At 44.2% G+C, this 25,211-nt stretch overlaps 1 protein-coding gene across 2 annotated transcripts in view; it reads right to left on the reverse strand.

Moving 5' to 3' along the window:
• HDAC8 (histone deacetylase 8) overlaps positions 1 to 25,211 on the reverse strand; it is a 247,874-nt gene that overhangs the window by 11,931 nt on the left and 210,732 nt on the right. For both annotated transcript variants that reach the window (XR_004348095.1, XM_032620122.1), the window contains exon 10: positions 12,540 to 12,645. Coding sequence is in view for 1 of the 2 variants with exons in the window: in XM_032620122.1 (XP_032476013.1) it covers positions 12,540 to 12,645 (106 nt within the window). In the remaining variant the exon portion in view is untranslated. The remainder of the gene's footprint in view (positions 1 to 12,539; positions 12,646 to 25,211) is intronic.

The following is a 25,211-nucleotide window of genomic DNA, read 5'->3' on the forward strand; positions in this document are numbered from 1 at the left end:
AAATTCATCCTAAGCAAGGTGTCTGTGAAATCAAAGTGTTTGATGTGGTAGTTATATTGATATTTCTTTTTTTTTTTTTTTCTTTTTTGCAGTACGCGGGCCTCTCACTGTTGTGGCCTCTCCTGTTGCGGAGCACAGGCTCCGGACGCGCAGGCTCAGCGGCCATGGCTCACGGGCCCAGCCACTCCGCGGCATGTGGGATCTTCCCGGACCGGGGCACGAACCCACATCCCCTGCATTGGCAGGCGGACTCTCAACCACTGCGCCACCAGGGAAGCCCCAATATTTCTTTTTAATACACATTAAAACATACATACATGAAATACACCAAATTCATTCCTGCTTAAGAAGCTTTGATCCTGCTCTCCCCTTCATCTAGAATGTTCTTCACCCCAATTTTTGCAAAACTCCTCCCCTTACTGCATTAAACTCTATTCCCAAATGTCACCTCCTCAGGGAGGCCTTTACTGGCTATCGTATCTAAAATAGCACTCTTTCCAAATTTATCAGTAACCAACCACTAAATATTTATTTATTTGCTCACTGTCTATCTCCCCCATTAGAATGTAAGCTCTGTGATGGGCAAGGCCTTCACCTGTCCTCTTTACATCTCTATCATGTAGAATAGTGCCTAGCACATATTAATACCAATTACATGTTTGCTGAATGAATGAAACATAAAAATTAAAAATCAGCCTAGTGGTAGCCAGGCTTCCCTTCTACCCCATGAGGGTGGTGTCAGAAAAGGAAGAGTGAAAAACCACGACTTTCATCCCTGCTCAATGGCAAGGAGGCCCACCCACCACTGTGTCAGTGGAGGCCACATGGGGAGCAGTAACAAGGTGCCACTGCCATCCCTGGCCAGGGTGGTACCTTGAGGTCGAGTGAGGAGCCTGAATTTCCACCCCTGCCCAGTAGTAATGAAGTGCCCCTCCTCCCCCCAGACTGTCAATGACAGCTGAGTGGGGAACCTAGACTTTTACCCCCACCTGGAGGTAATGGCGTGGTGCTTCCCTTCCCTGCCAGCATGGTGTCAGAGGAAGCCTGCTGAAACAAGATTTAAATAAGGTGAAGGATTTCATAAAAATATCTAAAGTGTTCAGGATATAATAGAAAATCACTCATACCAACAACCGAAAACTCTTAACTTGAATGAGGAAAAGGCAAACAAGAGAGGCCAACATAGAATGACAGCAATGTTGGAAATATCCGACAAGTAGTTTAAATCAGGCATCATAAAAATACTTCAACAGGCAATTATAAACATGTTTGAAACAAATGAAAAAAAATGTCTCAGCAAGGAAATAGAAGAAATAAAGAAAAACTAAATGGAGATTTTAGAACTGAAAAATTCAATAAGTGAAATAAAAAAAACTCAACAGATGGGCTCAACAGCAGAACAGAGAGGGCAGAGGAAGAATCAGTAAACTGGAATATATAGAACAATAGAAATTACCTAATTTGAACAAAAGACAAAAAATAGTAAAAAAAAATGAGCAGAACCTCAGGGATCACATGGGACTATGATAAAAGATCTAACAGTCATGTCACCAAGGTCCCAGAGGAAGAGGAGAAGAAGGTGGGACTGCAAGAGTATTTGAAGAAATAATGGCTAAAGATTTCCCAAATTTGGCAAAAGATAGAACCCTACAGATTAAAGAAGCTGACTGAATTCCAAACTGCCTAAACTCAAAGATCCAAACCAAGATCTATCATAATCAAATCCCTGAAAACTAAAGTAAAAGAGAAAATCTGGAAAGCTGAAAAACAAAAACAAAGGCTTACCTATAAGGGAAACATAATTCAAATGACAGTGGTTTTCTCATCAAAAACCATGGAGGCCAGAAGGAGGTGGTTCAGCATTTTTCAGGTGCTGAAAGAAAATAAATGTCAACCCAGAATTCTACATCCAGTGAAAATGTCCTTCAGGAATGAAGGGGAAATGAAAATATTCTCAGAGGAAGGCAAACTAAGAGAATTTGTTGCTACTAGACCCACCCTAAATGACTAGCTAAAGGAAGTTTTTGACATGGAAAGGAAATGATGAAAGAAGAAATACTGGGACTTCCCAGGTGGTGCAGTGGTTAAGAAGCTGCCTGCCAATGCAGGGGACACGGGTTTGATTCCTGCTCCGAGAAGATCCCACATGCTGTGGAGCAACTAAATGCATGCACCGCAACTACTGAGCCTGTGCTCTAGAGCCTGCGAGCAACTACTGAGCCTGTGAGCCACAACTACTGAAGCCCACGAGCCTAGAGCCCATGCTCTGCAACAAGAGAAGCCACCGCAATGAGAAGCCCACACACCGCAACGAAGAGTAGCCCCCACTTGCCACAACTAGAGAAAGCCCGCACGCAGCAACAAAGACCCAATGCAGCCAAAAATAAATAAATAAATACATAAAATTAAGAAAAAAAAGACATCTTGAAGGAAGGAAGAAGGAACTATGCAAAGGGTAAAAATATGGGTAAATATCATAGATTTTTCTCCTCCTCTTGAGTTTTCTAAATTATGTTTTATGATTGAAGGAAAAATTAGAACATTCTCTGATGTAGTTCTGAATATATATAGAGGAAATATCACTAGATTATATAATAACACAATTAGATTACAAATGGGGGAGGGGAAAGGGACTTAAAAGTAGGTAAGGTTTCTACACTTCACTCAAACTGGTAAAATGGCAATACCAGTAGACTGTGATATGCTACGTATGTATAATATATACCCAGAGCAACGACTCAAAAGCCTATACAAACATATACAGTCAAAATTACTGCAGATAAATCAAAATGTAATTTGAACAAAGGTATAAGTCGCCAACAGTAAAGGTAAAGAAAACAGAGAAACAAAGAATAGAGGGAACAAAGAGAAAACACAAAATAAAATGGCAGATTTAATCCCTAATATCAAAATTGCATTGAATATAAATGATCTAAATACACCAATTAAAAGACAAAGATTGGCAGAGTGGCTAAAAAAATGATCCAATTACATGCTGTCTACAAGAAACTCACTTCAAATATAAGTAGGTTGAGAGTAAAAGGATAGAATAATATATGCCATGAAGCATTAGTAAAAAAAGGAGGAGTGGCTATGTTGATATTAGATAAAGTAGACCTCAGAACAACAAAAAAATTACCATGGACAAAGAAGGACATTACATAATGGTAAAAGGGTCAATCTACCAGGAAGATACAGCAATCCTAAATGTGCATGCACCAAACAACAGAGCATTAGAGTACCTGAAGCAAAACCTGATACAGCTATAAGGAAAAATAGATAGATCCACAATTAGAATTAGAGAATTTAACATCACTCTCTTAGAAATTGATAACAGAACAACTAGACAGAAAATTAGCAAGGATATAGAATAACTCAACAATACTACCAACCAACAGGATCTCAGTGACATTGATCAAATAATCCACCAAACAACAGCAGAATATATTACATTCTTTTCAAGCACTCACAGAACACATGCCAGGATAGACCATACACTGAGTCATAAAACAAGCCTCAACAAATTGAAAATATTTGAAATTATACAGAACATGTTTTCTGACCACAGTGGTATCAAAGTAGAAATAAAAAAAAAACCTCCTGAAAAAAACCCTTCAGGTCCAGATGGTCTCATTGGAGAATTCTACTAAAGATGAGAATTAACATCAATTCTATACTCTCTCTTGCAGAAAACAGAAGAGGAGGTAACACTTCTGAACTCATTTTTATAGGGCTAGTATTGCCCTGATACTGAAAGCAAATGATGGTGTCACAAAAAAGAAAACTACAGACTAATATCCCTTATGAATATAGATGTAAAGTCCTCAACAAAATATTAGCAAATAGAATTCTTAGCAGTGAATTCTTAGAATTAGCAAACAGTTCCTAGAATTAGCAAATACATATATATATATATATATATATATATATATATATATATATATTTACACCATGAACAAGTGGGGTTTATCCCAGGTATACAAAGCTGGTTCAGTATTTGAAAATCAATCAATGTAACCTACCATATTAAAAGGCTAAAAAGAAAAATTACATATATACTGGTATTAGCGTCAACTGATGCAAAAACAGCATTAAATAAAATTCAGCATCGATTTATGACATAAATTCTCAGAAAACTAGGAATATAGCAGGGTACTGACTCAACTTTTAAGGAAAATCTACAAAACCTATAGCTAACATCATGCTTAATGGTAAAAGACAATGTTTTCCCTCTAAGTTCTGGAACAAGGCAAGGATGTCTGTCCTCACTGCTCTTATTCAACATAATACTGGAAGTCTAATCCAGTGTAATAAGGCAAGAAAAGGAAACAAAAAGCATATAGATCAGACAGGAAGAAATAAAACTGTCTCTATTTGCAGATGGTGATCTATGTAGAGAATCTTAAGGAGTCTACAAGAAAACAGCCAGAAATAATAAATGAGTTCAGGAAGGTCACAAGATACAAGAACAATATACAAAAATTGTATTTCTATATACTAGCAATGAACACATGGAAACCAAAATGAAAAACATAATAAATCAATAAAAGAAAAACTTAGGTATAAAACCTGTTAAGGATGTGTATGCTGGAAATGACAAAATGCTAATGAAGGAAATCAAAGAAGATCTAAATAAATGGAGAGACATACCATGTTCATGGATTGGAATTCTCTCTAAATTGATATATAGGTTAAACACAATTTCTAACAAAATCACATCAAGGTTTTTTTTTTTAAAGATATAGACAAGGTTGTTCTAAAGGTTATATGGAAAGGCAAAGAAACTAGTATAGCTAAAACAAGTTTGAAAAAGGAAGGGGAATCACTCTACCTGATTTATTATATAGCTACTACAGTAATCAAGACAGGAATAGGTACATAGATCAATGGCACAGAAGAGAAAACCCAGAAAAAAGACTGAGACAGTTGCCTTGGAGTGAATGACAGTTTTGGAAAGGGAGGTGGTCCTAGGGAGCTATCTGGATTTTCAGCCCTTCTACTAGATTGAAGAGGCTTTACATCATGACATGCTTTTCAAGACAAATGGAAGCACCCTAGAATTACTAGAGGTACCTAAGAAAGGAATCAGTACCTCAAACATGTAAAATAGTCCATCTCCAGTCCCTTATTTTTCCAGCTATGTGCAGGTACAGTGACCAGATTTTGTAAACCAAAAACTGGGACATAAGGTCTGATAAAAGATTATTGTCTTAAAAAGCTCCAACATGTATTTCTTTTTTTCTGACTATAAAAGCAATACACGTTTATGCAAGAAATTTTTAAAAATACAGAAAAAGAATACAGAACAAGTAAAAAATTACCCATAATTTCAATCTTACCATCAAAGATAACTACTGTTAGCACTTTTGGTATATTTCCTTCTAGTGTTTTTCTATGCATATCCACACACTCACACACACATTATGTATATTTACAAAATTGAGACTATATGGTATTAAATCATTTCATATCTTTTTTCACTTAAGATTGTTACCATGAGCATTATTCTCTTGTCATCAAATTATCTTTAAAAATTTATTTTTAATTGGCTGCAACAAATTCTTCCATGTAGTTATACTGATATTGTATCACACCTCAAACTCAATGTATTGAAAGAGAACACATCAAGTATATGTTTCTGTAAAACTATCCCCCACCCTCAATGGCTCCCCATCCCAGTTGGTATCCAGGCTGGAAACCTCAGAGTCATCTTTACTCCTTCCTTTCTCCTTGATCCCCTATAAATGACATACCTCTAAGTGCTGTTGATACTCTCTTCTTAACAGCTCTCAGCCATTCGGGAGGAATACGATAGGGAGTAGCCTACCACCACTGTTCTGGTCCAGGTCTTTGCAGGCTCACCCTTGGAATACCACCATGATCCATCCAAACATCACTGCATCATGTCATGTCCTAATTCCAGAACCTAGAATGGCTCCCAATTTATTGTATCTGATATGGACAATTCAGCCTGAAATTCAAGGAAACCTGCCAACTGCCCCGGGCTCCCACCTATCCAAGTTTCCGTTGCATATGAGCACTTCCCTATTCTATCTATTCAAAACATCCCAGCCTTCTGAAAGCACTCTCCTTCTCTTCTCACTTCTCTTCTTCTTCTACCTTGCACCAGCCCTTATTATGTCCTGATCTAAGGGGGTTAGTTTTGTCTCCTCACCTAGACTTCTCAGCTGTTTTTTAGAAGCAGGGTTCATGTCTTAAACTTCTCTTATATCTCCCATGACACCAAGCACACGGGAAGTTCCAAAAAATATTCATTGATTGATTTAGCTGGGCTTTAAAGTGGAGACACAATGATACTTCTTAAAATTGACCTCATTCAGAACCTCACTTTGGGAGACATTGCAAGGTGGGAAGGGTTTACTAGGGGCGATTGGAAAGAGCGGACAGGGATGATGAGTAGGCTTGACTGAGCAATAGTGCCAAGAAGAGGAGGGGCACCAGGCCTAGATTCAAATCCTGATGTCACCACTTACTTGTTACGTGACTGTGGGCATGTTACATTAGCTCTGCGGGCACCAGTTTCCTACCTCATGAGGTGATAGTGAGGATGAAATGAGATCAAGTATGTAAAGAATCCAGCATGGTGACCCACAGTAGGCGTTCAATAATGGGAGTTCCCACCTCCTGGATTTAGGTAGGTATTTCAAGTCTTCAAAAGTAACCTGCCAAGGGTTTTCATCGTTTGTTAAAAGCCGCCGTCAAAGTTACTAGAACTTTGGGGAGCAGCCTTCATTTTAATTTTAGAATTTATAAAATTTTCAGCATGATATGTTTACAACTTTTTTGCTTAACAATGACAGCAACAACAACAATAACCAACCTTTCCAATTCTTACACACTTTAGTGAAGCAAGCGAGGCTCCTGGAAGAGACCACAGGGGGCTGAAGAGGGCTGAAGAAAGGATAGGGGATGGCAAAGGGAGATAAGGGATGGACATCACAGAGATCCTCACCTGAAGTCATGCAAATTGGCTCAGAGTAGCCTCCACAATCCTGCTCCAAAGTCCTTCCAAGAAGCCCTAAAGCAAATGGTCAGTCTGTCTTGGGACCAACCCTGACTTTCAATTTACCCTCATGGCTTCTCAGGAAGCAAGAGAAGGTGTGGAAGTAAGCCGAGTTTCCATGGTGTAGAGTCCCACAGGGCAGGAGCACTGCTTCAAGCTGGGGGCTCCAGCAGGCCTTGGACATGCCCAGACCTGATGCCCCAATTGCTAGTCCCTAGAAGAATGTCAATCCCAGACTTCAGGCTGCTAGAGGAGGTGCTGCTTACATTCAGCACAGTGGTTCTCCAAAGAATATTACCGGTAGATGTGCAAAGGGTCTCAGCTTGGGGCTGTGGAACTGTAAATAGACTGGGCCTGGTGACCACAGCACACTTCAGGCAGCAGGAGTCACGTGGTCTGGCTTCTTCCACCTTCTGTCCTTCTCTTTTACTTCTCTACTCATCTCAAAATGGAGTGGAAGTTTCAATTACAGTATGGTGGGGTGAGAGGGGCATGGCTAAAAGACCTAGGTCAGGGACCAGAATTTCAAATGTTGTCCATGGCTGATTTCCTCCCATTTCCAGAGAGACATCAGATTTCAGGTGCTTTGGATCAGCCACAAGGAAGGAGCTGGGTGTGTAGTACAAGGTGGGAGGGGTTTACCAGGGGTGACTGGAAAAAGCAGATGATGAGTAGCCTTGATAGGGCAACACTGCAAAGAGAGGAGGGGCACTGGAAAGGCCAAACAGCCTGACTCCAAAGTCTCAATTCAGACAGACCCGGGTTCAAATGTCTGCTCCACCACCTATTAGCACAGTGTGGTGCTTAGTAATTCCTTGCTGAATGACTGAATAAAGGTGACCTTGGCCAAGTCATTTATCCTCTCTGAGACTCTCTGAATTCCTCATCTGTAAGATAAATAGTAGCTATTACTCTTATTATTTCTCCTGTGGTGTCTCTCCCCACACCCATATCAGTTTGCTGGCCCATCTCCCCAACCCAGCACCACAGAGGCTGCCATACTAAGCCTCCTTCATTAAGGGTCAGAAAGGGCAGATGGGCACAAGGCCTGCTCTTTCCTCTTGTGTCCTCCCCCCACCTCCTCCTCTCCTCCTGCTTCTTTCCTCCTGGTCCCATTTGTTTACTTTTCTAACTTAGGCAAACTTGGGGTAGAATCTGGGAACACAGAGCCAAGTGTAGAAACCTCCAGTTACAACTGCAACACATACTCACATATATACAACTCACCTTCCCCTCCCCCTCCCCCACCAGGTCGGGCCTGGGCTGCAACATGAAGCTTTTGGCCCCCTAGGGACTTTTATTTGATTCAAATGTCATCAGTACCAGGGATTAGAAAACCTCTACCCCTGTTTCCCCATGCAGAGCTAGGCAGGCTCAGGGAGCTAGCTGCCTCTGGGGATTGATCACATCAGCACTGTTCCAACTCTGGAAGGTTCACTGTGAGCCAACTCCTCTGGAGTACGTCAACCAGAGAGGAAAGACAAACAAGTTTGAGCACATGAAGATGGTGTGAGGGTGATTGTACAGTAGTGGTCATGAGCTAGGCTGAGCGATCCACTCTGTAACCCACACTTCCTTGTGAACAATGACACATATCTTCAAGATTCATTGGCACGAGAAGAACGATTTGTGGGAGCAACACACAGCTTTTCTCTGTATAAAGCTAACAGCTTGAATGGACTCTCCATAGTTTTATTTTTGTCGTTTTTCTCTCTTAGAAAGTCTAATGGGCAGTAAAGATGGGATAAGGTGAGGTCCAAATCTGCCTGTGCCTCCAGTCATCCTGTGGCATATGGAATGCATCTCTATACGATGAACCTCCTCAGGTTTCATCTCCAATAGGTTAAAAATCCCACCTTTTGTGCTTCTAAGGGATGTGAGAACGAGAGAAAGCCCAAGCTCAAAGGTTAAACAAATTCAACCAGATATGCTGGTGAACCTCCTTCCCACAGAGTGGAGCTTAATCCATCCACTCCCTCATTGCCATCCACCTCCCCCAAATAATCCTTGCCTCTGCCCCACTACCTTTGTGTTTAATGGGGGGTGGGAATGAGTGGGGGGAGGGAGGCACTGAGAGAAATGGCCAGCCTCACAGAGGTTTTATATGCAAGAACAAATGATAGTCTTGTAGGCAGGTTCAGGAAAATCTTTCAGAATGCAGAAAATTCAGCAGCCTTTCCACACTGACCATTGTCATGGCAACACACTATCTGATGGCAGCATGCGTCACCAGGCTGGAGGGGCACGGTCTCAGTATAGCAGGTTAGCCTGGCCATTTTTAGCAACATTTGGACTTCTTTCTAGCCTCATTTCTTCTAGGTTCAACTGAATTTCTTTTCGCTTCTGGACTTATGTGCTCTGCTCATTTGCATGGCTAGAACACAAGACTTTATCAATATGAAAGGGATGGCTAAATGGAAAAATCTGAAGATCCCTAGTATTCTATAGCCATTCTACTTGCTGTCCTGGCTCCCCACCCACTCTCAGCCATCTAGTTTCTTTTCTTCTCCTCATCAATTCTTTCCTATACACAGCATTACCTCCCCCGTGCCCCCCCAACTGTGACTCATCTACCAACTCCTGCACTCTCATCATCTTCTTTTTATTGTTTTTCTATTTTCTCATTTTAATGTACAGCATCCTAGAATCTTAGGATTGGAAGGAACATTGATAATAACCTAGTATAATCACCCTCCTCCAAATGCAGGAGGCTGTCTACGATATGACAGTCAAGTGACTGCCTTGTCTCTATTTGTATGTCTCCAGCAATAGAGACCTCATTCCTTTCTGGGCAGTCTGTTCCACTTTGGACAGCTCTAATCGTTAGAAAATTCTTCTTCCTCTTGAATGAAAATCTGCCTTTTAATAATATCTACACATGGATCCTAGATCTGTGCCCTGTGACCACGTAGACTCTGTCTATGCCCTCTGCTCTGTGACAGCCTCTCAGAGATATAGGACCACATCCCCTTGGGTCTTCTTTTCTCCAAAAGCCCAGCTCCTCCAACAAGATCTCTTGGAGCCTGGGCTCCAGTCCTCTCCCCAACCTAACTGACCTCCTGGAGCATATGCTCCTATTTGTCTCCAGTTCTTTTAAAGTGAGGTCGATACTGCATTAGCATCTCTGGAGGCCACCTTGCCCTGGTGACTCACACTGACGAAACTCCCTAACTCTCTTGCAGACAAAATGCTGCAAAGCCATGTTTCCCATCTTGTGTGTGTCCAGTTGCTTTTGAGGACCCAATTCCTAGTCCATATATTTTCTCCCAGGTTAATTTCATGGCGTCGCAGCCAGAATATTGCTTTAACCTATTAGGATCTTTTAAAAAATCTTGACTTCCATGTAACTTACATATCCTCTAAGACTTTTTTTATTATTATTACTATTTATTAACCAACCCTCAAACTAATCCTTTATTTCAAGTCTTTTCAAAATTTATTCTTCTTTTGGGTTTCTTAACCTTTCCTAGTTCTCTTCCCTTTGAATTACCTTCCTTACATCTTCTCTCGCTTGTCATTTCCATTTCCTCAATAGCAAGATGTCACCAGTCTCTGGAGATAAGTGCTTGTGTGTGTGCGCAGGAAAGCATGAGGGCGTACAGATATCTGCACATACCTAGGTTTGAGCAAGTAGCTGCAGAGCCTTGTTTAGTTTCTCTGTTTCTATTGCTTTGTCTGGGCTCTACCAGGATTTAGAGGCTGGATGAGGGGAAAATGGCAAGGTAGAAGGAAAAGGGGTAAGAGAAGTTGGTCCAGGATCTGAGAAGGGCAGTAGGAAACTAGGGTGGGAGCACGAGTGTTAATCGGGGCTGCAGTGCAGTGAGAAGGGCTGAAGAAGGGCCAGGAAAAGAAGGATTTTAAAGGCCTTAAAAAGGTTGGAGGAGGGAGGAGGATTTGGTTAGGAAGTGAGGACTTCTGAGGCTGGTAGCCATTGAGAGGCCAGAGGGAGGTGGCTTGAAACTACAGGGTCAAGGAAAGGCTGAGGGATATGGGACACCTGAGAGGGGCAATAAGCATTGCTATGAGCACAACCTTATGAGTCTATGACTCTTGAGCTTAGAAACTTTTCTCTGGTCAAAGGAGCCAGGGACGTGGAATCCCTGTGTATGGACTCAGCTGTTGTCACAGACTTGGCTGCACTAGAGGACGGGGCCTTAATATCACCATCGGCAAAGACGCCCAGGATACAATGTGTTCCCTCAGACTAACTCTGACACAGAATAGGCCCCCCTTCATGCTAGATTCTATTCCAATGAGGGAGTCAAAGTTAGGAGAACTGGTGCTATCTTGGTTGTTAGATGAATAAACATGGGAATTTCACTCTCCAGGATAGGCAATGTGATACCTTTGGCCTCTTAACTTTGCAAATAATTAGGATCCAAAAAAATATGCACATGTACACACATTCAATTAAACAGGAATATGGGTGCCAAAACGACTTTTAAAAAATGGTAGGGGCTTCCCTGGTGGCGCAGTGGTTGAGAGTCCGTCTGCCAATGCAGGGGACATGGGTTCGATCCCTGGTCCAGGAAGATCCCACATGCTGTGGAGCAACTAGGCCCGTGAGCCACAATTACTGAGCCTGTGCTCTAGAGCCTGTGAGCCACAATTACTGAGCCTGCATGCCGCAATTACTGAGGCCCGTGTGCCTAGAGCCTGTGCTCCACAATGAGAGAGGCCACCACAGTGAGAAGCCCACGCACTGCAAGGAAGAGCAGCCCCCCGCTCGCTGCAACTAGAGAAGGCGCGCGCGCAGCAACGAAGACCCAACACGGCCAAAATAAATAAATAAATAAATAAAATTAAAAAAAAAAAAAGGTAGATGAAGTGAGTTGAGTTGAGAAGCAGCAGCTGGGGTTGGGAGGGGGGCTCTACCAATAGTGTCCCCAAACAGCTAGTGGACAGTGTGATCAAGAGGGCGATAACCTGATGACTGCCATTTTTCCTCTGTCCAGAGGCCAGAATAATTGGAGGCCAGCCTCAGGGAAGGGAAGAATAGGGCAGCAGCCACATCTCCAGTGCTCTAAGTGAGACTGGGGAACCCACTCCCAGGGCTTCAGAACCCCTCACTACTCATTGTGGGCTCACAGTCACTCGAGGCTCTACTGAACCAAGGAAACGCATTGGAACAGAATGTCTGTGAGCACCCTTCACCCCTACCCCCAACCCCAAGTCTGAATTGACTTGATTTTCCCTCACCTTAGAGAGGAGTTTACTGTTGCCCTTTTCAAAGGGAGAGTTCCAGGGCACACTTTAGAACTGGCTTTCCACTGGAGGTGCCTAAAGTTGAACCTTTTGTTCCCCTGAAGGTGACATTAGCTGGCCAAATGACAATCCCAACCAGAGTGACCAGTGCGGAATTCCAACAAGCTCTCAGGCCAAGAAGAGGTTTCCCTTCCAAGTTGGTGTAAAGATTAGCCACCAAATGACAAATGGTATTGGGGGAAGCCCCCACTGATGGGTCACCACAAGCTGGGTGGAATGAGGAGGGCAGGACTCGAGGGGTGGTGCTCACCTTTGATGTAGTTGAGGATTTGCTGGACTCGGTGGGGCTCATTGCGGTCTGGCCGGCAGCTTGGCGTGATTTCCAGCACATAATCAGGACCATATGCTGTGAAAAACTGTAAGGAAAAGTGAAAGGCCAAAAAACAAACTAAACCACAGAAAACCTCCAAACCAAACCACATACAAACAGAACAATCAAGAGAAATCCACCGCTACTGACAAGGTGAGGGAGGCCCAGGTGGGCAGGGCAGGAGGATGCAGCAGGAAACCGTTCCCCATTTTCAAACCTCCCATGACAGTCCACTGTGAAATTCTTTGGCTTGGTGTTCAAGGTCCTCTCTGCTCATGTCTCAACTTTTCTCTCTAGCCTCTCTATCCCCCTGCTCTCTAGCCACACTTGTCTGCTCCGGGCTCTCCCAAATGAGACCGGGCTTCTTTCCTCCACCCCCTGCCTCCCCCCGAGGATCTTTGCCATTGCTCTTTCCTGGGGTCTGCAAAGGCCCTCCCCCAACCCCTGCTGCCTGTGAAAAACCTCCCCATCCTTCTAGGCACAGCTCAAATGTCGCCTCCTTCACAAAGCTGTCCCTCATTCTCCACCAACCCCCAGAGTGTTCTGTTGGTACATCTCTTATGGCTCTTGTTCAACAAATCGACAGTGCTTGCCGGCATGTCACATACAGGTCACTGTGCCTGCTGCTGCGGGGGCTGTGAAGATGGACAAACCCTCCTCTGGGGTCCTCTGGGTGTTCCCAAGCACGTTCTGCAGTGTGTAGAGATTTTTCAACAGCGACCTGATCTCCCTGCGCTGGATTATCAACTCCTTGAAGGCAGGCAGCACCTGTGCCTTAGTCACCTCCTTGGTCCTCACAGACCAAGGCAGCTGCCTGTTAGTTTTGGTTGTCTTGAATTCCCTGACCCGGGAATGTCAAATGAGCCTGGTTTCTCTAGTTTTTCTTTCTCCGTAGTAGAGTTTATTTGTTTTTAAATTCAGGGAATCAAAATAAAGGTCTTTGGATTCTATTTCTAGTTCACTAGATGATTCCTTGTGACCTTTGGTAAGTCACAATATCTGATTCAGCTCCTCTATTAGGGCCCGCTTGGGGAAAAACACCCCATGACAAAGGGAATCATTCAATTGGGATAAGCCTTTGAATGGGAAATATGCAAAGCTACTATTTCTGTTTAGTTTTTAACAGAAATAGTATTTGTGCACACTCTCTGGAGAGAGAGCATATGGTCCTTAACATTATGTGCTTTCAATAGTGATATTGTTAGGTGGTAAGTAAGCCAGGGAAATTCAAATTCCATGGAAAAAAATGGTACAGAGGGCATGAGCAAAAGGGATCTTGCTATGTGTCATGAATTTGATGCCATTCAAAGAGCCTCTAAGAAAATAATCCAGGGTGATTGCCATTGCCACCAAATTATCCTTGTTAAGAGTCTGGATGTACATCTGGCACCATGGGAGAGGCTGTGGAACAATCTCTAGGGATTCTAACAGCGTCTTTGTGGAATCTATGGGAGTAATTTGATGGGGAGATGGCTTTTGCACATCCATGACAGAAGACTCCACACATCTAATTAAAAGAAAAATGACCAAGACTGTGCCAATGCTTATAATGCTTTTTTTTTTTTTTTTTGGACTGAACTAAAAAGGAAAGAGGGGTCTAGTTCCCTCCTGCTGGGGTTATTCCTCTCTGATGCCTGAAGCCCCGAATTCTGTAGATTAGAGATCATCTTTACCACATCCATATATGGAATGGACAAGAGGGGTTACCTGGGGGACACATCCAGAAACTAAGTCTCCCATTCTGATCAAAGAAACCTGAGAGGTTTGTATTATTAGCCAAGGAGGGCCCCTCAGTCCAAGCCCGAGAACCTCGTGGGCTTGACTCTGGAAGAGAAGGCTTCAAACAGGTGTGGCCCTCTCTCCTTGGACGGCCTCTCCTCCTCCAGAAGGTGTCAAGTAGTACACTCATTTCACGGGTATGGAAAGACGGGTTTAGAGAGAGCAATAGAAGAAAGGCAGCTGCAACAAAGAAGCCACTCTGGGGGACCCAAACCCGTGGCATCAAAGTGCTATAAAAATCAGAGTCAGGGGGCCTCGCTGAGGTCTAGGAGGAGGGAATGTTCTGTCTCTATCTACGAAGATAACACTGCTGATCCTCCGTCAGCAAGGCATGTTGTGAGCTATCCGTTTCGGGCTGAGCGTCTGGAACAACGTGTCCTCATTGTGAGGGCCCGCCGCACGCTCAGCCGCGTTCTCTGGCTTTAGCCCCCTCTTGGGCCAAGAGCACATGGTGGCAAGACGGTCAGCTGGGGCCAGAACTGACTGCCACGTGAGAGCTCAGCTTGACTGGGATCAAGGCTCCTGTCCTGGCTGCATGAGCACCTGGCTTTAACTAACCCATAAATAACCCATTCTTTGCTGAAGCAGGCTGGCTGCAGGTAAGCGTGGGCTCCTAAACATCTTCCCACCTTTGCCAATCAAATATTATTCCCAGGTCCTGCTTATTCGCACTATTCTTAGGCTAGGGGACCCAGATGATTTAAGAAAGTCCTTGTTTTGTGATCCAGTTCCACATGGCAGCTGACTGGTCCTAGCCTTGGGAGGCTCTGCTTGGGGCTGAGGGAAGTGACAGGCACCGGGAAGGCAGAGGCTGTATCTAAGGCAAAGGTGGTGCGGTGCCCTCTTCCCCTCTCTGGCTCTCTCGTGGTATTTCTGTTTCTGTGTTATATTATGCTTTTAGTTTTGCACTCGTTAACTCCTTTCTACGGGACCATGAACTCTGCAAAGGCAGAAACTTCTGTCGCATTCTCTTTGTGGAGCCTGTAGAGTTGAATTTCCTTCAACCTTTACTTTAAAATTATGTTGAATTACATTAATTCACAAAAGATTTAGCTGGCCGTTCACTTAATTCTGTGGAATAATGCAAAGAGCCAATTTATGGCATGAACAGTTTTTCGGCTCTTGAGGAAGCATGAGGAAGCGTGATGAGGCGGCAAGAGCCCCGGCCTCGGAGTTAGGCAGAGCTGGATTTTCATACCCAATGGAGCTGTGTGCCTCAGGCGAGCTTCGTAATCTCTTTCAGTTGTTGCTACCAGAGGAATGATAAATCCTGACCTGGCTGGGTTGTTAGGAATCACAGAGATAACATACATTAAAGGGCTGACCACAGGGCCCAGCACAGGGTAGGATGTCAGTACATGTGAATTCCCTTCTTCTGAGGCAAGAAGCTATTGCCTAACCAGTGCCTCACCCAGACCCTGGGGGATGTTGGGCCAAGCACTGGGGGCCCCCCACGATGCAGAAAGAAGAGCCTGTTCCTCCTGCCAGACAAAGCCCAGCAGTCCCAGTGGCTTCCCGCTTGTCTAAACCATGAGCTCCGCCTAGAGCCGGTGGAGAAACTGACTTCTCTCATAGTTTCCTGCCCTGTGCTCAGCCACTTGTTAGTTACTGGCAAGGTGGAAAGGAAATCTGATCGATAAGACAAAGATGTTGGGGTGGAGGGATTTGGCCAGCAGTAGAAATAGCTCAAAGCCCCACCCTGAAATTGCCCTCCAGTGTTGAAGAGGAAAGGAAACAGGCAAGCGACGATGCCATTCCCAGACAGGTGGAGCAGGGTATGAAAGAGCCCAGGGGGCTGGCAAGTGCAGACGCTGGCTTTGATCTCAGCAAAGGAAGAAGGGAGGTGCTAACCCTTCTCCACCCCTTCCCCTTTTTCCTCAGTGCTCCTTTTGCTTTCTGGGTTTCCATTCATGCGTGTTTGAGGGGAACATGGTAGCAGGAATGGGGCAAATGGAAAGGATGAGGTGGGGCTGAAGGATGGGAGTGGAAGCGAATAGCACTTGAGGGGAGTTGGTCCCTTCTCGACCCAAGAGTCAATGAATAAAGAAAGGAAAATAGCTCAGTCTTGCTCGGTTCAGGCCAGCTCAATGTGCCTTTCTTGCTCACTCCCCTCTAGCTCTTGCTCATGCAATGCAAACAGAATACGCTTAGATATTTGGTCAAGAAGATATTCAGAAGAAGCCTTAAGGTTGTTGTTATTCCTTCCTAATCCTATGTGGTCACAGGAAACCAAACCACAAACCCGGCACAGCCAATCCTTTTATCCTTCCTTCAACATTTATTAAGTACCTACTGACTAGGTGTCAGTAGGTACTTAATAGATACTTTATTAAGTACCTAACCTGATTAGGTTAGTCACTGGGGTGCAAAGATTGTAAGATATGCTTAGTAGGAGGGGTCAGTATGATGAGAGGTATAACAATAATACTAAAGTCACAAGTAATAACAGTTAATGTTTTTTCTCTTTTTAAAAATTGAAGTATAGTTGATTTACAATGTCGTGTTAGTTTCTGATGTACAGCAAACTGATTCAGTTATATGTATATATGTATATATATATTCTTTTTCAGATTCTTTCCCCTTATAGATTATTACAAGATATTGAGTATAGTTCCCTGTGCTATACAGTAGGTCCTTGTTGATTATCTATTTTATATACAGTAGTGTGTATCTGTTAATCCCAAACTCCTAATTTATCCCCCTCTTCCCCCTTTGGTGACCATGAGTTTGTTTTCTGTGTCAATAACAGTTAACAGTTAATATTGATTAAAGGCTTCTTATGTGTCAGACACTTAAAGTGTCTGCGCACTTTTTATGGACTGACAATTCTCACAACCAACTCGTATGGAGGTTCTAGAATTACTTCCATTTTAAGATGAGAACCTGAAGCACAGAATAGTCAGATAACTTGACAGAGGTCACACAGCTAGCACGTGTGGTGTGAGATTTGAACCCAGGTCATTCTGGAGATCAGCACTACCCATAGGAGCCTCTAAACTACCCCAGAGGAAGTGACTGTGTAGGGCGGGGTCTGCAAAGGGGGCCTGGTGGGTGGGAGGGAGGCATTCCCAAGACAGCCTGGGCAAGAGCAGGGACTGTGGAATGGAACAACATATTTAGCACAATTTGATGTTGCTCGAGGGTAGGGCATAAGGAGGATCAGGACACGAAGCTGGGGAGGCAGCATGAGTTTCACGGTAGGCGCTGCGTGTTCCCCACACTAAGGCATTTGGCCTGATCCCAGACTAGAAGGTCCACGAGGGCCGAACACTCTCTTGCTCCCCAATGTCAGTGCCAGTTCCCAAGACAGTGCTTGTCCCTAGGAGGTGGCAAGTAACTGTGGCATAAGTGAATGGAAACTTGGGGGAGCTTGGAAATGAGGGGATGAACAGGTCAGCTGGGCACCTGAGAGGACTCAATGGCTACAGTGTAGAGAATGGAATGGAATCTGAGGGGAGGAATGCAAATAGGGAGACCAGTGACAAGGTTGGTGCTAGAGCCATGTTGAGTGGTAACAGGGCCTGAGCCAGAACAGTTGTGGGAGGAACCGAGAGTGAAAAACTTAAAAGATAGCATCAATAGGACTAAACAATGAGTTGGATGTGGGAAGTAAGGAAGAAGAGAGAGTCAAGGATTTCCCACTGTGTAGGAGGTACAGTGACAGGGTGAGGAATACAAGCAGAGGACAAGGGTTTGTGGTGGGGTGTATATGTGTGAGGGGGGTTCAACGGGGAGCATGTTTAGGGTCAGAATCGTGATGATACAGTGGTCTGTAATTCAGGTGAGAGGTTGGACCTAAGATACAGAATATGTGTTATAGACTTGGGAGTTATCAATGACATAAAGGAATTGGATGAGAATTGCCAAGGAATTGCCTTGGCCAGCATGGGAGGCTTCCTATAGAGTAAGAGAAGAGAAGAGAGGTGAGGAAAGAATCATGGGGAACAGCCAACACTTCGGAGGTGGACAGAGGGAGAGGAAACAGTTCTGGTGATGATTTGAGATGTTGCAGACAGCTGAAATAAAAGGAGGGTGGTCTTCCGATTTGTCCATGGGAAGATCTTTGCTGCAGCAAAGTCAGTGGAGGGTGTGGACAAGGCCTGACTGGAGGGGGCTGAAGAGCTGATGGGAAGAAGTAGAGGTAAGAATGATGGGGACTTCCCTGGTGGTCCAGTGGTTAAGACTCCGCCCTTCCAATGCAGGGGGTGTGGGTTCGATCCCTGGTGAGGGAACTAGGATCTCACATGCCATGTGGTGTGGCCAAAAATATATAAATAGATAAAAATTAAAAAAAAAAGAATGACGGTAAGAATACACACATACACTCTCCTTTTTTTAAGAGTTTGGTACAGGGGTGGGACTGGAGTAGGGTGGTATTTTAAGATGGGAGGGTCTTAAAAGTATATTTATAGGCTGAGGGGAAGAGCCCACAGGATGGGAGTCAGAGGCAGCCTGATAGGGATTTTGAGTTGTTTATATCTGTCTTTCTAGCTCCTTAGCCAGAGTGCCACAAGGGAAGAATACTGTTGTATTCATATTTCTATTACCTACAGCTCCTAGCATAGGGCTTGGAAAATAATAGGTACTCAATTCATGTTTGTTGAAGGAATGAAATTCTGAAGACACGCACATCCAGTAGGGAGAATCAGGGTCTTGAAGGATGGGCGACTGCAAATAGGCAGGGATGGGGTGGGGTTGGAGGGTAGTTAGTGGAGGCAGGACAAGTCTGGGAAGTTGGCTAAAGTTCTAGAAGGAGAGCAAGGGAAGCCTTGAACCCCACGTTGAGGAGATAGGACTTGATGTGACAGGCATATCAGGACTGGAGCTGTGCCTTAGGACACCTGGGAGCAGTATACAAAGGCTGGATGACCAGTGTGGAGGCCACTGCCATAGTTCAAGGGGGAGATAGCAAGGGCTTGAACAAGAGTGATTGCTGTGGGGATGGAGAGGATGGGAAAGAGACATTGTGAAGGAAGACTTCCGAGGACTTTGGTAAGTGGTTGGCTGTGGAGGAAAGAGAGCAGGGGAGGTCAAAGTTGACTCCTAGGTTTTGAGTCGGGGTAAGTAGGAGAATCAGTGCCACTGATAGAGCTGGGATAAAGTAGTAGGAAGAGCTAGTCTGGCTCAGGGAAGGGGATGGGCTTGGATTTCGTGGGTTTGAGATGACAGTAGGATATGTGGGTCACTCTGTCTAGCAGGCAGCTGGAGATGTGATGATGGTGTGTGGAAGTGAGGTCATGGCTGAGGACTAATGTAGTAGGGGGATAAAAAGAGCCAGTGACTAGGCAGAAAAAGAGCAACCAGAGAAGAAGAAACAGAATGGTAAAGTAAAATCTCTTAGAGCCTTAGGGATGACATTCAGCACGAGAAAGATGCCTAAAGGAATACACTTGCCACACTGGCAATAGACTCCTGCGGCTAAACTAACATCCCTCCGTCCTAGTCAGTATAAAAAGCCAGACCCCTTTTTATAATACTCCAAAAAGCTCTCAAAATTTTTATTGCTAACTCAAGGTTTACCTTTTCCTAGAAGTTAGACTTGATCCTATCAGGGTAAGCCCAAGGTTGACGCCAATCCCTCTTACAGACCCCTGAGGCTTTGCTCTATCATCAGCTAGGGAGGTTGTGCTGGTGATTGTGATGTGGGCCCTGGCCAGGAAGAGCATTTCTTGTCTTGACTCACCCTGGGAACAGAACTCATCACAACAAGAGTGACAGAGCATCAGCACTTTGAACCATAACATGGTCTTGTAAGATGCTTCTCAACCTTTCTTATGTCACCAATTACTCCATCAAAGAACCTGGGCCCAACCATGATGGAAACAAAAAAGCCCTCTTTTCCCCAGAAAAACATTTCTATTTACAGGAAATTCAGTTATTACATATATCATTTATGGTACATTTTAAGGACACAAAATTACAGTGGTATTATTGGGAGTAAATTTTATTGCCATGGCTTTACAACACAAACAAACAAAAATAATAACCCCGTTAGTCGTTGGACTGAACTGGCAGGAAGCAGCACATCAAAGGCGATTGCTTGTAGGCAGGGGAATGGGGAATTCGGATTGTCCAGAGCATGACTGAGAGGTCAGGGAGATGTGGGCTACTGGAGACAAGATGTTACATGTGGAGTGGACACAAGGATGGAAACCCAGAGCCCCATCTAGACTGTATCTGTATCCCACCTGTGGAGCTCATCTCACAACTTGAACAGGGTCCCTACTTAAGAAGTGCTTCATGGTGAGGCTCATACACCAGTGCCAAGAACTGTTTGAATGAATAAGTGAATGAATGAATAAGGCATGGAAATAGTTTCATTATCCAGAAGTTTTAGTGGTATTTTAACTATTGGTATAAAAAATTTTATTAAGCAAAATAATCAGGTAAACCTGGGAACTCTTAGCTCATTTGAGCACCGATTATATTTAAACGAAGAATATGCCCAGTATTAACTAGTCTTATCTCATTAGCTAAAGTACTTAGAGGCTTCACGAACACACACACATATATAGCCCTTTAGTGTACTGTGTATTCAGTAAGGTTCCTATGTTAGTTAACCCACAGTAGTGTGTGTGTGTGTGTGTGTGTGTGTGTGTGTGTGTGTACACGCACATGTTCTATTAGGTGCTGAACATTATTCTAGGTTCTTGAGGGGAAGCTGAGCACAAACAAAGAATAAGGTCTGGTGACTGCTCTTGAGGAGATGAAGATCTAAATGAGAAAGATAATTACAGGAAGGGCAGAGGAATAAATCTAAGCTTAACTGTGTGGTACCGGCTAGAGTACAGTAAACTGTCCTCACACGTGTGGGTCACTGGACAAGTGAGGTGACTTGTAGAAAATCACAGTGCTAAAGTAACAGATGTGAACTTGAACCCATGGCTTAGGACTTTCAGTCCAGTGGGCTTTCCATCACAACAGGAAGCAAAAAGCATAGTGGTTAAAGAATGAGATTTCTGGAGTCATAGGGGATGAGCCCTAAATCCTTGCTCCACCATTTACTAGCTGTGTGATCTTAGGCAAGTTACTTAACTGTTCTGTGCCCTGGTTTTCTTTGTAAAATGGGGATAATAAGAGAAGGTACTTGTAGAGTTGTTGTGACAGTAAGTTAATTCATGTAAAGCACATAGAACAGTGCCTGGAGCATAGTAAGTGCTCAGTAAATGTTATTATTAAATGATAGATATTATTATTATTATTTATTGTGCTTTATCAACTGTACAAAGAAACAGGAGTTCTACATATAATGGATAGTAGCAAAACTGGATTTCATTACTAACGTCCATTCAGAGTGAATGAGGGCGAACTTGTGAAGAGCTTACCCTGTATTCCAAAACTCTGAAGCCAGAAAGAGGGTAGAGAGAACAAGAAGAGAAGGATCCAAATGAATGAGACTAAGAAAAATGGAAGAGGACTTCTCTGGTGGTCAGTGGACTCCACGCTTCCAATGCAGGGGATGTAGGTTCGATCCCTGGTCAGGGAACTAAGATCCCACATGCCGCACAGCCAAAAAAAATAAGCAAATTGCAAAAAAAGAAAAAGAGAGAGAGAGAGAGAAATGGAAGAGAGGAGGAGGGAATGAGAACTTGGAAGTGGCAGGAAAGAGGCAGGGGGACAGAGGTGATAGAAAGGAGAGGAGATAAAAACGTGTGTATGGGGTAAATTGGCAAGGAAGGGGAGGCACAGAGGAGGTGGCAGAGGAGACAAGGGCAGGGTGGCTGCCACTTCACTAGGGGGACTCCCTGCAGGCCAAGGCTTTCCTTCAGGGTGTGGTTTCAAGGGGTTTGGGGGAAGGGCCCTGGCCAAGACTAATATCTTCCCCACACTACAGCTGATCCTCAAATTTCCACTATTAGAGAGAATTCCTCCTTCATAAATATGTGCAGGGCCAACTCTGGTTATACCATATGTCTCTGTTGATCAAATGAATATTTTGGAAACAAGCCTACACACAAAGCTTTTTTACATCAATTTTTCCTTTAGCCAAGGGTGGGGATAGAAGAAGGAAGAGTACAGGGATATTGCTTTACCTGGCTTGCTGCTGGACGAGTACTAAGATGACCTTAAGAAAATGGATTCTGGGACTTCCCTGTGGTCCAGCGGTTAAGATTCTGCGCTTCCACTGCAGGGGGCGCAGGTTTGATCCCTGGTCGGGGAGCTAAGATCCTGCATGCCGCGGGGTGCGGCCTTAAAAAAAAAAAAAGAAATGGATTCTACTAGAGGATTGTAAGTGCTGCCTTGGCCCGATCCTTACACTACTTCAAGCAACTGCCCTCTCTGTTCCTTCACTGCTAAACTTCTTAAGATCTCTTTTTTCTTCAGCGCCTTGACCTCTTCATTTCTCAGACACTTCAACATGCTGCTGTCTGAATTCTTCCCCACACCTCCACTGAACTGTTTTCTAGAAGAATGGCAAAGAGATTTTAGCTTGTTGGCAACTCTGATTGATTGGTAGTAGTTGCTTGGGGGTACTATGTTGAGAAGGATTCTGAGGCTGTGTCTAGGTTCAGCAGGAAAATGTGCCCAAATCAGTTTGTCAAGTAATTCATGGGAATACATGGTAGGCAGGGTGGGGGCTGGAGGGATGTAGTCATACGTGCCCTATATTTGCTATTCCTGCCTTAGGAGACCAAGAGCGACCCCCTAATTACCCAACCTAATGTCTTCTTTTCAGTGATCGCTCACCCTATTTGATCTCTCTGCAGCACCTGTCATCAACTACTGCCTCATCTTCGGCACTGTCTTCTCTATCATCACCACTCCTCTCTCTGTTCCTTGTCAGTCTCCTTCCCTGGATCATTTTCCTTTACCTATCTCTTAAACGTAGGTGCCCTCAGGTTGTCCTCTCAGCTCTTTTCTCTCTCTCTGCAAGAGTTTACACTCTCTGCTGTGGTTTAAATCACTTCCATGCAGAGATCCTAAATTTTTGGGTTCAGTGTTTATCCCTGGCCTCTGACTTGAATTTATAATTGTCTGCTGGACATTTCTACCTGGAAAACTTGAATTCTTGGTACTTGATGCTTGCTGTGTTCTAAGTTGTGTTCTAAGCTAATTCAGTATAACTCCTTCAAAGAGAATGTTCATCTTCTCTTTTTGTTCACTCAGCACCATAGGTGAGACCCATCATACAATAAGCTACTCAGCAAAGATTTGAATTTATGACCCTGAGTGGATCAGTGTGCTTATGTTTTGTTTAGAGGCACTGGATTTTGTGCTTTCAAAATACCCCACATGATATGGGATTAGGGGATAGAGATTAGGGGATTTCTATCTCTGGGAGATATTCCCATTGTTTGATGAACAATGATTTTTCTTCTTGCCATTTGTCAGATGAAGAAAAACATATCTCACTGGGTGCAAGAAGATAGAGAGAGGCACAGGGTACTCCCAAGACTGGCACTATCTCTAAGGGGACAGCCAGACAGCATGCAATATGCTTCGGGTATTATTTGAAAACACTCACTGGTTATCTTCTGAGGCAGGGTGCAGGGTGGGGAGATGCTAGGGAGACAATGATGAAGCAGACAATCCCTGGCCTTGAGGAGCTTTCAGTCTAGTAGAGAAGGCAGAGAGGTGCAGGAAGAACTATGATGAGATGAACACTACAGGTGAGTCATTTCTCTGGAGCTATGGGAACTCAAGTGGGAATTCTGAGTGTGGGGCTGGGTGATGCGTGATGGGAAGCAACTGAACTGGCCTCGAAGGATGAACGAGATTTAAATAGGAAGGGAGAGAAGGTAAGAAAGGCAGAAGGAGCAGAATGAAGACAATGAAGATACATTCTAAACAAGTCATCAAAAATTAATTTATGAGAAAGAACAGAGTACAGGGTCATAAGTAGCACCAACACAGCTCTGTAAGCAACTTTCTTGTCTTCTCTGAATAGCACATCCTTCCTTTGTGATGGACAATGATAGGTCGATGGGCTTGGTAGAGGCAGAGGAAAAGTCATGGATGGACTTGATATTCTATCAGAGTAGGATTTCTGTCTGATATATCCATCACAGTGGTTAATTGGGAGCAAATCAGAGTTGAACTTGCTTATATCCTATTGATTCATTTGTTCCCTCATTCGCCTGATACCAATGTCTCCCAAGGACTCCTGTGTACCAGGCTCTGGGTGCGAAGAGATGACTGAGACTCAGCCCCTGCCCCCAAGGAGTGGATGGGGAGGCAGCTGTGCAAACAAGCAGCTCTAACGCTCTGCGGTAAGTGCCATAATAGACATGCAGGCAAGAGCTCCTGGAGTCCAGAGGGAAGATAAAGCAAAGCTGTGCTCTCTGAGTCAGCCTCTAACCGATTTCCCTGTCTCCCCTCCCTCCCTGAGTTTTCCGTCCGAAATTCAGATCTGATCATGTCATTCCCCCTGCTTAAAAACCGTGGTTGGCTCCCCACGGACTGTAGGACCCAGTCCAAACTCTCAGGCAGGACATACAAAGGCCTTCACAGTCTGGCGCAACTGACTCCTCCAGTCTTATCTCACACCACGGGCCAGGCTCTGGCCTCTACACTGTAGCCACACTGCACTGGAGTGTCTCTCCTACTCCTCCTTATCTGGTCAAGTCTTCTGCTTCCCTTGCACCCCTGCTAAATGTTGCTTCTCGGCTGCACTGGCCCCAACCGCCCCCGATGGAGAAAGTTCCTCCTCTGCCTTCCCACAGCTTGCTGTCAACCTCTCTATTCTAGTACTTATCACACCATAGTGTAATTGTTTCTCTATGTGCCCATCTCCCCCACAAGGCCACGGTCTCCTCAAGGTTGGGAACTGGGCATTATTCTTTTCCTTATCCTTGAGATTTTGTCCGGGCCTGGCGTATAGTAGGTGCTCCA

Source organism: Phocoena sinus, chromosome X, assembly GCF_008692025.1.
Source record: "Phocoena sinus isolate mPhoSin1 chromosome X, mPhoSin1.pri, whole genome shotgun sequence".
NCBI classification, from domain to species: Eukaryota; Metazoa; Chordata; class Mammalia; order Artiodactyla; family Phocoenidae; genus Phocoena; species Phocoena sinus.